At 35.3% G+C, this 18,572-nt stretch overlaps 1 protein-coding gene across 1 annotated transcript; it reads right to left on the bottom strand.

The window, feature by feature from the left end:
• Positions 1-5,679: 5,679 nt before the first annotated feature.
• LOC129247172 (lachesin) lies at positions 5,680-18,265 on the bottom strand. The gene is made up of 9 exons (XM_054886203.1): positions 18,152-18,265; positions 17,932-18,050; positions 14,704-14,911; positions 11,918-12,091; positions 11,551-11,679; positions 11,211-11,409; positions 8,322-8,470; positions 5,920-5,979; positions 5,680-5,816 (listed from the first exon to the last, which is right to left on the bottom strand). The coding sequence occupies exons 1-9, from the start codon at positions 18,231-18,233 to the stop codon at positions 5,680-5,682; spliced, it is 1,257 nt and encodes a 418-aa protein (XP_054742178.1). The 5' UTR covers positions 18,234-18,265.
• Positions 18,266-18,572: the final 307 nt, after the last annotated feature.

The raw sequence follows: 18,572 nt of genomic DNA, 5'->3' as shown, positions 1-18,572 counted from the left end.
CGAAATGCTGGCTAATTTAGAGTAGACCCCCGCTGCCACTCCAGACTCCATTTTGGATCCGTCAGTGAAAACAGAGGCATCTATATCTGCACCAACTCTCCCCTCTTTCCAATCTTGCCTGCTCCGGAGTTTGCGGATGGAGAGGTCAGTGCGAATATCAGAGAAGGAAGGGGAGATCTGCTTCAAGATGCTGCTATGTCCTACAGGAAGTTGTCTCCAAAGGCTAAACTCCTTCAGTCTAATAGCGCTCTGAGCAGCAATGGATTTAACCTGCAGATCCACAGGTGGGACATGTTCTACAGGCACCAGTGATATACTGTCTACCTTCTGAAAACTTTGAAGCACGTTTTCTCAAAACCATGTTTTTGAAAATGGCGTGTAAGATTAAAAAAAACGTCGAAAGTTATCGTTTCAAACCGATAATCTATATAAAGATAATTAAAATGCGCAACTAATTAACTAACAAAATACAAGAAAAAATCATTTTTTAATGTTATTTAACACCTTTTTTGAAAAAAATAGCGAAAAGAAGCACTTTTTTCAATAATTAATTGTGTGTTCACTTTTTTATATTTTTATACAAGAGTAGTCTATTATATGCGGAGCAGCCTTTTGAATAAGAGAATATTTTTGTTTTGTGTTTCAGGTGAAAACTACAACCGCAATCTTACACGCCATTTTACTAGCGCGCCACGAGAAGCTGTGCGAGATCCCTCATATGTCCGCCATTTTGTTTTTTTATTTATGTTAAAAAATTGTTTATTACTCTTCAATCATGCCTTCAAAGAAAAAACAAAAGATTATTCTTGTGTGTCGCTTGTTTCGACTCAGAAAAAAAATTGAGAAAAAACACCTTTTTTTGAAGCCACTGATAAGAGGCACCCCTTAAATGAACCGTAGATATGATGTGGGAACACTACACACGCAATCCCGATACCGATCGCGCTCCCGAAAATCCCGATATTTGAAAAATAAACCCTATTGAGTAACGAAGTTGTGCCCCTTTCGATCTCATGACTTAGCAGTTGTGAACATTTTAACGTTCTTGGTCAATACCACTTTTTTATGAGCTTAAAACATAAGTAGGACTCGCAATTTGGTCTCCCAAAAAAGCAAAAAAGGAGAGCGTGGTTTCGTGTAGTTCTCAAAATTTTAAAAAATTTCCATAATTTATAAATAAATATTTTGCAATTTATGTAAAAACAAATACTCAGCGGCCTTTTTTAAGCAGTGCCTAGCATCTCTTTCCCAATGTAGTTTTAGTGTCTTTTCATTTTGTTTGATTTTTGATTAAAAAAAAACATCGACCACAGTAATATTTCCAGGACTAGTTTGTTTTCAAACAGCTGATTGTGATGTTGTTTTTGTTGTAGCAGTAACTGATAGCTGATTGCGATGATTTCCATTGCTTTGCACAGTTGAATTGCGGCGTGCTCAATAACATTCAATAAATGTGACATGATGAGACATACAAAAAATCGGAAAAAGTTCCTAAAACAAATTTTTAAATTTATGGTTTTGAAAATGATCGATAGTATCCGATAGCTTTTTAACTTGATGTGATTTAACACCGTTGGACTCCTTTCTTTGGGATTATTTGAAAGAAAAGGTGTACGTCGATAAGCCAGCAACAATTCAAGAGCTAAAGGATGAGATAACTCAGCACATTAACGGTATATAACCTCAATTATGCCTCCGCGTCATCGAAAATTTGGACCATCGAATGGAGGTGTGCCGTCGAGGCTGCGGTGGCCATTTGGCCGATATTTTGTTCCATAAGTAATTGAGCCATACCAATATTATCATAATAAAGAGAAATGACAATAATTTAAAAAAAAAATTGTATTTTATTCAAAACCAACACGGCCCTTAAAACTTAACCACCCTTCAAAAATATTAAAGGGTTATTCATAAATTTAATTAGAAATGTTTACAATGGGGCGAATTGTAGAGCTTTTCATAATGAAAAGCTCAGTGAAGCTTTTGTCTCCACTACTAGAGTCCGAAAAGATGAGTCTTAACCCCTCTGTTATTTGTTGTTGTAATGGACTGGATTTTCCAAATATTTGATTCTGTAAATCGTGGAATTGCCAGGAGAGAGAACACCAGTCTCGAAGACGACGCTGTTTTACTCTCGCACTCACATCAACATACGAGATGAAATTAAACGTGCTTCAGCAAGAGTCCGCAAAAGCAGGACTCGAAATTAATATTAAAATACGGAATCTGCGTATCAAAGCTAACAATGCCGTGTTGCTTACAATTGTAGAAGAAACCATTGATAACGTTGACAGTTTTTGCTAGTTGGGAAGTATCATCCCCAACAACATCAAAGATTGCACAAAGCTTACAATTTTTTACGCATGCGTTAAGTCCGAGCTGCTGTATGGATCTGAAACTTGGCTCCTGACATCGACCATGAACGTAAAGCTCCCCGCGTTTATAAACAGGTGCCTTCGTCATATACTTAAGATATGGTGGCCAAGGGTAATAGCATATGAGGAGCTCTAGAGAAATGCACGCGAAAAAAGCATCAACAACGAAATAAAGAAGAAAGCTTTATGATGATAAACCGCAGGCCGTCTTAACTTGGAACCCTCAACGAACGAGAATAAGAGGCAGACCACTGATGACTTGACAGAGGACTATTTGCAACGAATCTGGAAAATCGTTTAATGAACTGAGTCTTTGATTAAAAATAAAAATGTTTGGAAAACATTTGTTGTTGTTGTTGTCCTCTTTAAAAACATTTGCCTTCGGAGTCACTGTAAAACTGTAGGTCCCTCTATTTGTGGAATAACATCAAGACGCACACCACTAATAGGAGGAGGAGCTCGGCCAAACACCCAAAAAGGGTGTCAGCGCCAATTATTTTTTTTTTGTACCGGAATCCATTGCTGTAACCTTGTTGTTGTGGGAAAAGTTTGATTTTGTCGTACATGCGGTTCATTACAATTGACACTTTTATACTTTTACAGACTGTGTCTAAGAATACTCCTAGTAAAATTTTCCAGAAAAGAAATTTTTAGTACTAATAAATCCTTTAGCGAGCTCCCAAATTTCTTTTTACTTTAGAGCACTCAAAAAAAGATTCAAAGCCGCCCTTTTGTGTGGGAGTTAAGACGTTAGTGCTCTACGAAAATATTTCTCGTGTAATTATACTACAAGGTGAATACCAAAATAAACAAGACTGAGCTAAAATAGAAACGACAGGAGCTTTGTTCTCATAACTTCGAGTTTATTTATTCAAAATAGTCCCCTCTGGTCTCGATACACTGTTTTGCGCGATCTAAAAGCTTTTCGAAAGAGTGTTTCAGGTCATTGACCGGAATGTCCTTCAGGATGTTGGCACAAGCCTTTTGGATGGCCTCTATTGACGCAAAACCTTTTTCCTTTCATGGGCAAATGCAATTTTCCGAGTAGGTGGAAGTCACAGGGAGTCATATCAAATGCGATTTCTAGTCAAAAAATCAGTCACAAGAGTGGATCGATGAGATGGAGTATTATCATGCAATAAGCGCCAGCTTCCTCCTTCGCGGTATTCAGGGCGACTTCGACGAATGCGATACAAGAAATGCTTCAAAACGCCAAGATAGAAAATTGCAATGACGGTTTGGCCCGTTGATATTTTGGAAGCTGCTATGACGGCTGAAGAACCAAGAATAGATGACACAGTCAAATAATTCGTATAACTCTACATAAATCGATGGCAAAACTTTAAATGCCTTTTTCTCAGAACTATGTTTTTTGAACAGGTGACCACTGTAACTTGGTAGATTTCAATAAAATTTATACTGCTTTTGAAAAACATAAAAAAACTCTTGCCTGATCGAAGGATGTTTTTTTTTCAAAAATTAAATTTTGTTTTAAACAATTAATCGTCGGGTTTTTCCTCGAAAATCTAATAAATATTTCCTGAGGCCGCCATATTGTTAATTTTGAAAAAATGCTTTAATCAGGCACAAGATTATCTATTAATAAAACTCATTTCGCTTGTCCCTTTGATTTTAGATGAATCTGAAAGGACTTGTGATGATCACCGCAAGGGACTTCTGGAAAAACGGGCTCCACACAAACAGCGATAACTTTAAAAATTTTTTTTTTTTAAATTTGGCTAAAGTCAAGTCGAAGCATGATGTTTTAATGCTATGTTTTTATTTTTGTAAAATAAAGCAATTGACTGGAAAAAAAAAATATTGAAAATCATAATTTTTCAGGCCTCTGACTACCCCTAAGCCCTTATGTCCTCACAATCATCTCTGAAACGTGTCAGCCACTCATGAACTCTGCCACGAGATAGACAAACATCGTCATACACTTTTTTCATCAATTCTAATGTTCCGGTAATAGCCCGGGACCCAGGGCTCGATTTTGGACTGCGTTTTTATACCGTTAAATTCTTGACTATACTTGTGATTTAGCTTTCATGAATAACGAAAGTGAACGTCAGCTGGCGATCCCGCGGTGGGTGTGATTGTGGGAGGATACGAATCGTGTCGAAAAAAATTTCTACCAGCTCATTTAATACCGCCTGAAATTTTTTTTGTGTACATACTGTTGACATTTAGTAGAATAAAAAAAAATAGTCAGCCGTAGAGGGGGGAAAATACGTCAGCTGAACAGGCGAACTTGTAAAATAAATTGAAAAGTAAAACTACTTTATGCCCATTTGAAATTTTTTTACATAATTTTGGACACATATGAAAATATAATAATGATGGTCAGCTGCGTTTATAGCGGTGGGAAGACCGTCAGCCGAAGCAAGAATGTATCATTGCGAAATCAAAATTTCAGCCGGTATTAAATGAGTTGTTAAACATTTTTTTTCGGCACGTTTCGCAGCATCTCACGCACGTACCCACCGCTACTGGACCAGCTGACGGTTGGTTTCGTCATTCATTGGATGGCGTCTGCCTTCAGTATTAAAATCAGTCGGCATGAAATGATGAGGTTAAAATGACCCTTGGCTCCCGGACTATAGACGTTTTACCGATTTAAAAAAAATTGCTCTTTATTCGAAACTCACTTTTGTACCGATGACATAAACTTACTGACACTTTAGCCGCAATAACTTTGCTTCCACTGAACCGAATGTCACCAAGCTTTCACTGAAAGTCAGTTGGGGTTGTAACATCCAACGCACTAACTCATTAAAAAGATGGCGGCATCAAATAAATTTTTATGACGCCAGTCTTGCTTATTTTGGACCTCGCCTTATATTTGTGTCCAAGTTGGATACTTCGCTCAGATATGCAGTGTAACCGCATTTTCTGCTTTTTCGAAAATTTCATGATTAAAAAAGCTGTGGAGTTTTTACTTTCAGCTTGAATTTGGTCATTGCGCCACATAACGGTTGTTGGTGCGTAATTATGTTCGCACTGAAGCCACGTACGATTATTCTTTATATGTATACCTATTACGAAAAATATTTCTTTGCCTGATTCTTTTTAATTATATATAGTATTTCAACAAAATTAGAAATGATTGCAAGCACTTAAATAAAAAGTGAATAAAATATTCGGTCAACTTTTGATCAGTAGCCCTTTGTCACCTCTTTCTTCGTCATCTGATTTTTCTTAGGAAAAGTTTGCTTTTATATTTTTCAAACTAACAAACAAACACACTATGTAAATATGTCAATAGTAAATAAATGCATTAGTTTTTGAACTTAAACATAAACTACGCCCGCCGGCACTCTGCTTCCACGGTGGTTACGGTTGACAATAGTAACTTGACAATGTAGAACGCCAAATGGATCTTCAGAAATATGGTCAGCGAATGGAAATGCACGCAACCACGCGCCGCTTCCTCAATACCTGAAAGAGTGCAGATGGAATGAAAATGATTCGAACGATGAATTTTATAGAATACAACTACATATTTATGTATGTGTAAAAAATAAAAATATAAAATACCTACCACTTATAAAATTCAGGTGATCGTCATTTATGGAAGCAGCACCTGGATGTAGTTTGATTTCTGAAAAGACAAAAAAGAGAAAAATTTGTGTGAATCTATGAGGTTCAGTGCGCCAATAGCTGTTGAAAATGAAAATATCTTTCGAATATCCCAGTAGAGTCCAATCGTTGAACCCAATTTTCGACCACTCTTTTGCATAAATCGACCGAAATTCCAGCAATTTCGCGTTCAATATTGGCTCTGAGCTCACAAATCGTCGCCGGCTTGTTACTGTAGACCAATGACTTCACATAACCCCAAAACGGGACGGCTTGTTAAATGGACCGTAAAATGGCCGTAATGCTCTTAAAGTAGCAGCAGAACGATTATTTTCATAAAAAATTTGCACGATTTGCAATCGTTGCTCAAGTGTGTAGCGTTCCATGATGAAATGTCTGCTAATGAAGTTTACAAATGACAAGCGAAAAATAAAAAATATTGCGTCGTTTGCCCTCCCTATCGGAAAAAAGTTGAAGCGCACCTATTGAATAACCCTATACATTTTACAAAGAAAAGATGACAATGTTGCGAAAAAAATAAATAAAAAATGAAATTTTTAAAAGGAAATAAGCTGAGTTTAATAGCTAAAGGGTGGGCCATATACCGTTTGCTTTTTGAACCACCTATTTTTTTGAGAATGGTAACACAAATGACATGTCAAATGTGTTCATAATTTACTTAAAGGTTTGACATTTACGAAATGGGACGCTATACGCTTGAACAAAATTGGGAAATATTGAAAACCTATTTCCAAAGTGGTGAGTTTTATTCTTCTTCCGCGGTTACAATAAATGGCGAGCGTTACCGTGACATGCTCAACGAGTTTTTGTTTCCAAAAATTGACGACATTTGGTTTCAACAGGACGGTGCAACTTGTCACACTACCAAAGTTACACTCGAACTTTTGGCTACCACTTTTTGAATTCCGATATCAATTGGCCGCCTCGGAGCTATGGTTTAAGCCCGTTGGACAATTTTTTGTGGGGAGCCGTTAAGGACAAATGCTATGCGAACTATTCAGAGACGGTTGATGCTTTAACACACGAAATCGAAGTTGTCATTCATGAAATTGGAGCCCAAACAATCGAAAATGTGCTTAAAAATTGGGTTGATCGAATGGCCTACTGTAAAGCCAGTCGTGGCAGTCATTTGAACGATATTATTTTTTATTCATAAATGACAATGTTCAATCTTCAAAATAAAAAAAAAAGTTTGAAAAAATATTGCTTAATTTTTTTTTATAGCCGATTCAAAAAGCAAATTTTACATGGCCCACCCTATATTTGAGAAAGCTCTTGTGGAAGATTTTGTGAAGGTACTTATACAGTAACGCTACTAAATTCTGCGTCCCTAAAAGCAGTGAAGAATAAAGTTGATCACCGGTTCATGGTGGGAAGTGTTCCAAGTACAGATACCTTTTGTTAATTCAGCTTCAGAAAACATTTTCGCACAATCCAGAGTGATAAATTTTGTTACCCTCGTGCGAGCACTGACGACTTTTTATGGGAAATTGAAATCAAAAACTAAACTTTTCAAATTAAATGGAATACCCAACTCGTGCGAGCACTGACGACTTTTTATGGGAAATTGAAATCAAAAACTAAACTTTTCAAATTAAATGGAGTACCCAACTAGAAGAGGGGGGCATTGCCTGTTTTTGTTGTAATTATTTTGCAATTTCTAGGTATGGCAAAGGACTTATGTGCAACGGTTAAGGAAGAAGTTATTGCATAACTGAAAAACCCGTTGGGAAAATTCTTGTAAGCAAACAATTTCCGACTAAGGAACAATAAATGAAGCAGGCAAAAAAAAAAAAAAAACGTTTAACCCAATCTGAAGAAAAAGTTGTTAAGAGCATAAGACGGGGAAAATATCAAAATAGCGTTGAATTATGTCAATAGTTTGTAGCGGATAACACAGCGCAATAACTTGAAAAAAGTTGAATCTCATAGAAACAGCGCAATTTTTTTATAGCCGATCAAATTACAAAAATTAAAGATTTCAAAATAAAATTTATAAATATTCAAAATAGTGTTGGATGGTTCCACATAAGGTTTTTGTTCAAGACTGAAGCAATTAAAAATCTGCTAGAAATGATTCATAAAAAAAAAAAATGAATCCGCCATAATGCACGCACATAAACTTTTGTTTCAGTTCACATTCGCAATATTGATAAACTGAGCCTAACATAAATGTTAAATCTAAATCTTTAGAAAAAATTAACAAATTAAGGTAGAAACTTTACACATGAAATGTGGTGGGTTTAGTCCGCTACGTGGAGACCATCAAATTATATTCAAAGCGACTTCTGCACTGTCAAATACTCTATTTCTACTTGTATATGTAGGTGTGCCATTACTTACCGTATAGTCTTAGGGTGCCCTCAGCACGGCCCAGCGAATTCGTGCTCACACAGTGGTATGTGCCAACATCAGAGGGAGAGAATGAGCGCACGATTAGCAGCATGACGCCGCGATAGCCGTCACGTTTTTCCGTTATGCCATATTTGGGACTAAAAATGATAAAAGGCAATTGTGATTTTTATTAGAAAAGTTTTCATTCGTAGTTCGATTTTTAATTTAAATTCTATGACACTTTCTTTCTTTCGTGTGATAAAACATCTCACTACTATTTTTTTATTTCATTCAAATCCTTAAGGTGGGAAACCAGTTTAGACTTATCAAAAAATCGACTTTTTTTATTACATAAATTGTTAATATAATTACGCATTATTCCCGATTCTATGAGCACTTCAGTGACTGCCCGTCGGTTCCGCACCGTAGCGCGCGTTAGTTAGAACGACGTTTTTCTCGAAAGTACTTTTTTTGGTGGGCACTCTAGCTCAAAAAGTTATCGACCAATCGTTATACATTTTTTTTCGGAGAATTCTTTATTCAATCTTAATTCACATGAACCTAATTCTGGCATTATATTATTATTAAAAAAATTTTTTTTTTTAAAATAGATGAAAAAATATGGTATGAAAAAATTACATTGTGTTCAAGCGCCTCAAAGGTATGCAATTTCCAATATTATTTTATCAAAATTAGGTTCATATTCTTAGGAAACATGTTGTTGATTACGGAGAATAATTGCAACTTCAGGAATGCCCACCAGCAAGATACTAGGATGGCGATCGTCCATGGACAACACTCTCTACCGCCCCTATTTCCAGTGAAAATGGCTTGATAGAATTTTAAAGTGTACTTAAAAATATGACTAAAATACCCTCCAAGTTTAAACAATTTCTGATTATTCCTTCCTTGTTTAAAAAATTCACGAATAACACCAAAATTTTGGCTTGCTAAACCGGATTCCTCCCTTAATGTCAACATATTTCACGTAGTTCCTTCCACTTGTATCGCATATTTCACATTTCTTCACCGTGTAATCAAAATTGCACAATATGACATCCCATTGAATGGGTGAAATTAATAAAAATGAATCTCGTCAACTTAATCAAAAACATAATTATTATAAATAAATATAATTTTTATTTGAAGAAATGCATATTCACTATGTAAATGCATATTCACTCGTGGCGTCATATGACATCAAGTTAAGTTAGTGTGATACATGTGATGCCATATAAAATTATCACACCAACGTCAAAAAATCACACAATAGTTGAAATAGCAGCATATGCGATTCACGTGATATGGTATCACGTGATATGCCATCACATGATATGCCATCAGGTGATATGCCATCACATGATGTGACATCGTATCTTCTGATCAACTCAGAAAACTTCACTTGATGTAGAGTTTGCGGTTTTTATTATGCTATCACATGATGTGACATCGTATCTTCTGATCAACTTGAAAACTTGACTTGATGTAGAGTTTGCGGTTTTTATTAATTTATTTTATTTTGTTTTATTGGGCATTTCGATTTCTGATGTGGTCTATTGTGCTTTACTGCGAGCCTATAATTGAAGGCTTCTAAAGAATTGCTAATGGATCTCGAGTTACGCCACACAGTAGGTTTTAATTTTAACCTTTTTAATTTAAATTTTCCGAGTTTTTCGAAATTTAGAGTTTTTATTTTAAACTTAGATTGTTTAATTCTAGTTTTTAGTTTTAAATTTCTGATTTTTGGCTTTTAATTTTTAATTTTCAGTTTTCAGTTTTTTCAGTTAAGCTTTTGATTTTAATATCTTAAATTTTATTTTTAGGTTTTAATTTTTGACTTTATAGCTTCAAGTTTTTAGGTGTTTTCTAGTTTTTGGACTTCAGTTTTTAATTTTAAGTTTTTGTATTTAAGTTTTTATTTTTTAGTTTTAAGTTCTTCGGGCATCAGATTTCAGTTTTTTATTTAATTTATTTTTTAATTTTCAACATTTATTTTTTAATTTTCAAAAGTTAAGCTTTAAATCTTAATTTTTAATTTTAAGTTTTAGCATTTATGTTAAAAAATTGTGATGGTTAAAGAACTCTATGCAAATATTATTTTTTTTAGGGTTTGTTTTTAGTTCTTAAAATTTTTATTTTCTAGTTTTTGGTTTTTGGGCTTGCGTTTTTTAAGTTTTAATTTTCAGCTTTTAGATTTTAGTTCTGATTTCCAAGTTTTAAGTTTTAATTTTCCATTTTTAATTTATAACTTTTTAATTTACGTATTCACCTCTTAGTTTTTAATTTTTAGTTTTTAATTTTCTAACTTCTAATTTTTAATTTTTTAGATTTTAATTTAACATTTTTAAAATTTTTAGTTTTTAATTATTTATTTTTAATTTTTAACTTTAAATTTTATGGTTTCACGTTTTAGTTTTAAATTTTTATATTTTAAATATTAATTTTCAGTTTTTCTTTTTAATTTTTAATTTTTAATTATTATTTTTTCATTTTTAATTTTGTATGCTTAATTTTTAGTTCTTAATTTTTAATTCTTAACCAATTTTTAAGTTATTAATTTTTAGTTTTTGACTTTTAATTTTTAATTATTAATTTTAAATTTTTCATTTTTTAATAATAATAATTCTTATTTTATAGTTTGGCTTTCAGTTTTTAGTTTTTTTTCTTAAACATTTAGAGTAGTTAGTTCTTTCTTTCTAAATTTCTAAATTTTGCTTTCCGAAGATCGTTTTTAAGTTTTGTAGTCTAATTTTTAAGTCTTGAATTTTAATCTTTAAGTTTTCATTGTTAGCTCTTAATTTTTAGTGTGAAGCTTTTTTTGTAATCTTAAGTTTCACAATTTAGTTCTAAAATTTTTCAGATATTTTCTTCTTACAAACAATAAATAGATACACTTACCCATCTAAAAGCATTTCTGGTCCCGGCTGTCCTGATTCCAAATTCGAGCTGGAGATGCTAGCAAAGCCGCTGGAGGTGCGTGCCCCCTTCAACCAATAGGACACCGGCGAGGGCGATGCTTCGACGTGACATTCCAGTTGTACATCCGAACCGAGTGGAGTGCCCAGCAATTGACTAGGAGCTCGAACCATAGGAGCAACTGAGGAAGAGAGGGAAATTAAAATTACATAAAATAATTAATTGTCGTTAAAAAAAATGTAAGTAACAATGTTTATAGCTTACACATTACAATAAAAAAAGTATATATTATTATATTAAATTCGTAGTTTTTCCAACTCACATTGTACACTGAGCGAAACTCTTTTGCTAACTGCCGGTGGCACATCATTCGATGCAATGCACAGATAAGCGCCCATCTGTCGACGCTCCAAACGAATCAACTTCAATGAGGAGCCACTATAGGATTCCACTAAGAAAGAAAAACGATGAGAAGAAAAACAAAATGCAATAACAAAAACAATAAATGCAAATTGAAATAAAAGTGATTGAAGAAGTTTCGCATCGTGTGACCTGAATGATTTATTGACTTCAAAGTGTCTATAAATAATCGTTTATATACACACGTCTCGTATTCACTTAAACTTAGCGTTCGGCGTTCGGCGTGCGGTACACGGTGCTCGGTATTCGCTACTCTTACACTGACATACCTTTCATCAGTTCACGACTTCCCGACTTGCGTATTAAAATCATTTCACCATCTTCTCGACGCCAGATGACGCGCGGCATTGGATTACCAGTCGCTTTGCAGGTCAATGTGGCATCCTCACCCTCTTGCACTGCCAAATCGGCAGACGATTCCTCGTTGATGATGTCAGGGGGAACTGTAAATGCACAAACAAATTCATACACACATGTACATGATATTCAGCAAAGCTATATAAAAATATGTATGTGTGTATGTATGTATAAATATATGTACATATGTATGTATGTGCATGTACAAAGTGACGTTGAAGGTTAAGTTGGTTGGAAAAAATGTCGAAGATTATACGTGACTTAAGTGCGTTGCAAAAGTGAAGTGGCTGTGATGTTGCTGACTTTTCATGGTGCACGAATTATTATGGCACTCGATTTTTCGCAGATAATTAAATAAAGCTGTCGTACTTTGACTCGAGTTAAATGGTTGCTGGCGACTTGATGAAACGGACAGCTTCGTAATGAGGTTCGAATTGGTGAATGAGCATTTTAATTTATTTTATTTATGACACCATGAAATTAATATTTCAGGTAATTTAAAAAATTATTTATTTTTGATGCACTTGAGCATTAATTTGGTAAATAATCAGTAGGACATTCGACAGAGTAAAATCCACATATTTAAAAAATTGGGTTTAAAGATGAATGCTGAAGTGAATTTGGACACGGGTCTAATTGTTAGGAAGCAGTTAGCGTTACTTAATGTTAGATGAATGTACGTTGTTGTGTGTATTCTCGGGGAATAGAGAGAAAATCACATATGGTAAATATATATAATTGTATATAAATAGGCAAGCATTTTTCTTTTACATCCCTTTTACGGCCAATTGTAAGGTTTTTAAGATTTATATAACATTCGAAAGGCATTTTGATGCTGAGGGGTATGAATTAAACAAATTTCAAATAAATTTAATCTAAACAAATTCAAAATTTGCACGCACATAAATGCTAAACCATATGTGTGTGCCTCCTAAATGTATGCTATGATATTGACACTGAGTTAAAGAAACGTGCAAGCCAGCGGTTTAAAAATGAGAATTAGATTAAGGGATGAAGATAAAGGCGAATATGTAGATAAGAAAAAATTGAAGATTAACACATAGATAAAGATGAGAAAAAAGATAAAGAAAAATATAAGTGATAAAGATATGGGGGATAAGAGCAAGATAGACATAGAGAATGGGATAAAGATGAAGATAAGGAGACAAATATTAATATTAAACTGGTTGAACAAGACTGCCATTAGAAAAAATCATACACTGCCGAAAGGTAGTCACCTACCAGCTGCAACTGCCAAACATCTCCCCTTCTCCTAGGGCATTTGAGAAGAGCTTTGCTCCATTCCTTTAGATTATTAACTTCAAACTGTTTGTTGGCTCTGACAGTTTGGTAGCAAAGCTCCTTTATTCGTCTCAATAAAAAAGTTTTCCTTGATCACTTTAATGGTTACTTTTTATATGGGCGCACCATCTCATTATATCCCGCTAAATAGCGCTCTTAGCTTGAGCGATAGGTCCCGGAAGAGTATTCTGGCCACACATTTCACATTTTTTAGGGTAGGGTGCAATTGGTTCCTATCTCTAAATGTCATAAACTTAATTGCTCTAACCAAGAAACTATCGGCTTGTGTCTGGTTTACTTCGATTAACGACTACGACAAAAAAATTTGGTTTTGTGTGCCACAAACGGTGGAGAAAATCATAGTTCGAAATTTTTGGGTATTTTTATGACCAATAGTTTTTCTGTCATGCCATGTCCACGCGAAACGCACAATTAATTTCTGGAGGCCAGTTGTACTAAGCAACTTAGTTACGCCACCAGTATTTTCCCCTGGTCCTTCCTACTCCAAATGTTTGACATAAGGTCTCTTCACCATACAAGCATATATGTAGTAATTATAAATACAGCTCCTTTATATATCAGTATTATACCAATAATTGTGTATGAAACGTCTTTATATAATATCTTTAAATCTTCGAAAGTTTTACTTTTGTAAACTAGTATTTTTTTCTGACTGTACTTGTAAGTATTTGTGAATGTACCGGTTACCGGGAAAGTCGTCCTTAATATAATATTCCGAGAATAATGTAATTGAATAGACTCTACAAGTAGTCTAACACAACGAAACATCGATTCCAGGAACTACTTGTTGAGTACCTGCACAACTTAAAAATGGAAAAAAAACTGAAAATAATCTATAGAAATGTAAGGAAAATAATGAGAAGAAGGGCGACAATGTCGATAACGAATCAAAATTCATAAAAAATTTTAAATTGTTAAGTTTTTTGTGTTAGTCACGTATTAGAATTTTCCCCTTCTTATGAAGTTTTACCCTTCACTAGTTGAGCCCGCGAATAACTAAAAATGCAAATTTTTAAAATATTGCAATTTGCATTATACTTTCCATATAATTTTTTTCAATGATGTGGGGTATGAAACACTTAATCGTAAATTCAAAACATTATCAAGCATCCATTTTTAACTGTCACGGGTTAGTTCAAATTTTATTTATGATTTTTTATTTGACAGAAAACAACTAGAACGCTTGCACTAAGAAGAAAATAATTTTTTTATGATCTTTAAAATCGAATATCTCAAAAACGGTTAAGTTTTAGACATCCGCACTTGTAACCAAATTTACTAGAAATAACCTAAATAATAATGCACGTAGCCTTTCCCGGTAACCCTGTATATGTATGCATGAGTAGAATTTAAACTTGAAGGTTCTTTATCTTACCTTGAACATCGATGCAACCGATTTGCTTCTTCATGGGACTCGTATTAATTTGGCACATATAACAGCCCCGATCACTTTCGCGCAATTTGCTGATCTTCAGTTTCCAGGTATGCGCATCTTCGTGTATTACGCTGATCCGAGCATTGTGTGTAACAACGCGGCCCTGGAGTGCTAGCACAGTTTGATCAGAAGCACGTAACCAGCCGACCTGCCGGGATGGAGTGAGAAAATGAATGAATGACAGAAGATAAAGATGAGAAAATGGTACACAGAGAAATGAGCGAAATTAAAAAAAATTAAAACTAGTAAATTATAGATGGTTCATATGAGTTTCTAATGATTCGAAGTCGGAGCTAACCGACCGCCAGACTTGTGCTGTGTGAATGACGTGTCCACTGTTGGACCATAGGTCGCAGATTCGGCGCTAACCTTTTGGGCAAAAGATATGAAAAATCTTCGAAGGCAGTTTTGCCTTAGAGATATTTTTAATAAAAATTAAAATTTTATTTATTATTGAAAATTTGCCATTCAGATGATTTGACTTTCTGTGGGACTCTGTGCGTTGAAACAAAATGTGGGCCTACATCACGAGTTGGATTAGGTGTCCAACTTAAACCTTTTAATATTATGCTTTGAAGGTAGAGTCTTGAGCGTTTTTACCGAGGTCGCGGTAAACCAATTATAACAAGAGCTCAATATTAAGTCTCCCTGCTATCACTTTCTAATAATTAAATTTCCCTTAATACCATCTGGTCAAATTTAATATAGTTAACACCGAGAGTCGAGTAGAGGAGTCTAAGCCCCTTCCGTAGCACTTTACATCCTTACTAAAAGTTCAGTGTTCAAAATCTCGTTAATAGTGGCAAACAACTTAAAAATGAAGGCGTTATTCTTACATCTGTTGGTGTTTTAGTTTCAATACTCAATTGGCAACACTTCTTCAGTATGGAGGGAAATCTGTCTATCATTTTGTCTATCTTATGGAAAGTGACGGTTGGTTGCAGAAAAGAGAATGGTGAGTTAATATGAGAGGAGGGAAGTAAAATACCACCGTTTGCTACAGTTTATTTGTTATCAGATGTGGCTCTAAATCGTATTTATTTGAACCTGATGTTAGTATGGATGGAACCTTGCTGGTGGAGAGAAGATAGTTTATTATAGGTACCCGACTAGCAATTTTGGTAAGGCGGTGATTAGGCGAACTAAGGCAGACCGCATTCCAAATTTGCGCCTCATAAGGTAGCCAAACTAGGCCCAAGTCCCGAAAGGTATCGCCACACATCTGCCTCATTAGGCGCAGGTTCGAAAACCCGAACTTCGGTAATACTCCGGATGCCCTTATACAAATCAGTTAGGGATTCCATTTTATGCCTAAGTGAGACACTGTCACAGATGTTCGTGACCACAATCAAATTTGGTATTGTACTGTCATGCCAATCTTTGCCTTGCCTAACGTGGGCCTCGTAAGGTAATAGTGAGGCGTGCCTTAGTAAGGCCTGCCTAATTCGGGCCTAACTGATTCTTCGGCATGCCTCACTGTAATTCTAGTCGGGTAGGTGGATTAAAGCTCTTGCTAAAGGAATTCTAATAGGTCATTGAATTATCACCTTCCTAACTTGGGAATATACTCCAATGCAACTTATTTGCTCTGTAGGAAAGAAGATGAAACCGCCGAATACCTGGGTAAACATATTTTACCACAGGAGGAAATAAAACTCAACAAAAGAAGAAAAATACTAAAATTTATTGAGTAATAGGGCTCTGAGAAATACTCTAAATCCATGAAGAGGATACAAGACACCTGTAAGGTCGCAGTGCTGAGCCCCCTCATAATGATAATAGCTGCAAGGCATGTGGACTAGCACAGATGAGATGATATAATCATCAAGGTTCCTCTTCTGTGGACGTATGGAAACTCTATATATGTATAATTGGCGCGTACACTCTTTTTAGGTGTTTGGCCGAGTTCCTCCTCCTATTTGTGGCGTGCGTCTTGATGTTGCTCCACAAATGGAGGGAGCTTTTTCATGGTAGAAATGCACTCGAACGTTTGCCATTGCCTACCGGGGGGCGGTCGCTATTAGAAAAAACTTTTTCTTAATTTTGGTTTTTCACCGAGATTCGAACCTAGAACTAGAGAGAGCTCTGAACTCCGAATGGTAGTCACGCACCAACTCATTCGGCTTCGGCGGCCGAGACTTTACGCCATTTCTTACTCAGTGATGGAGTAAATCGGAATTTTTCTCATCTATGTGATACTATAGGGAGTGCTTTTCTTAAGCGTCTGTTCGATTTTCTGTTTGTTTACAGCAGTTCGTCCCCGGTGGTACGCTGCTACTGTTGTCGCCGTTGAGCTTTCCTTTCGCAATCAATGAGTTTAAGTTTCGTCATGAATGAGGCTGCAAATGCTCTTACTGCGTGCCGTTTGACGCTGGACGAACACATGTCCTGCACAAGTCCGATCTCTGTCGGCGTATGTTCTAAGACCCTCGCGAGCAAAGTTCGTTCTCCGTTAAAGTGAATACAACGAAAGGCCACATGCTCTGCGTTCTCTTTTGAATTGGGACAGCTGTGTTAGTAGGGGCTGTCTGTAAGCTTTATGCGATGTAGAGATTCCAGAAAACAGCTGTGATCGGTGATTAGTTGGGTGAGGTAATAACCAGTGTCGCCGTGTCTTCTTTCATGGGCTTGAACATCAGCTTAAAGGCAGATGTCTACTTCATGTGTGCAACGACAGACATAACGAATTTCTTTCAAATCTGAATATATTTATTTTGCTTATATTATTTATATTTATTTTTCCGTGGAAAATTGGAATGTGGAGTTGAATTTACTGCAATTGCAACAGTCCGACTTTTGGAATTATAGGAATACAAGGAATGACCTGACATCAAAAAAGTTACCAGACCAAAGTACTTAGGAGTGTTTAAACGTTTTTTATATTTTATTAGAAAAAAGTGACAAACTATCGCAATATTTGCAATTGCGTTTGAAGACAACTTTTTTTTTTAACAGTTAAGTTAAATAGTATAATAAAAATGTCTTAAAAAAAAAAAAATGTCTCTAAATTAAATTTATGCTAAATAACTGGCGTTTTGCCCAGACCCTATTATAATATTTAATCTATATAATTAAAATTTTTGATTGTAGTTGGCATTTCTATTCAAAAGTAAGTACAGCTTAAAGCGATCTCACGCAAAATTGAAAAAGTCAAATGCCTCAATTTACCTTATTTTTACCCAAATTCCGCACTGAACACGCCAATATTGCCTCCCGTCCCGCTGGATATGTGACATTGTTGATGGTGCCCAAAAACTCTGGATCCGGGTCGAGCTGTGAGTTGGGCTCTGTAATATAAGAGTAAACTAAAATTTATCAGTAGCTCACATTGCTAAGCTCTGTTTTTATAATATCATTTTCAACATTGAGAGACCAATTATGCACTTACCATGAAGATTCTGCGATGATGAATTGGGACACTTGGTCGCCATGAATAGGAATACGACGAGCAATGGCTTGATTTGTTGCATTTTTTTATTGTTGGTGCTTTTCGATTTGTGACTAATTCGGCTTTTCTTAAGCTTTATGTATTTGCAGTTGTTAATGCCGTTATTATTTGTTGCTTAATGTGTGGGTCGAATGCAGAATTTTTCGTTTGTTTTTCAATTTGGAAACTTTGATCACAGTTATTTTTTTCTTTCTAATTCTTGTTTCGTGTTTTCTTTTTAATTTCTGTTTTTCCTTTTTGTTTGTGTCCCAAAGCCTTTTGGGATTTTATTGCCTTGCCTCAAAAGTGCGCTAATTGCGGTTTTCTATACCAAAAAGTGCTTTTGAAAGTCGTGCAAAACAAATCGGTTGGTGCTTTGATA

This window comes from Anastrepha obliqua, chromosome 1 (genome assembly GCF_027943255.1).
Source record: "Anastrepha obliqua isolate idAnaObli1 chromosome 1, idAnaObli1_1.0, whole genome shotgun sequence".
In the NCBI taxonomy this organism is placed as follows: domain Eukaryota; kingdom Metazoa; phylum Arthropoda; class Insecta; order Diptera; family Tephritidae; genus Anastrepha; species Anastrepha obliqua.
The sequence above is the reverse complement of the archived record's forward strand: the minus strand, read 5'-3'. Positions and strand labels throughout refer to the sequence as shown.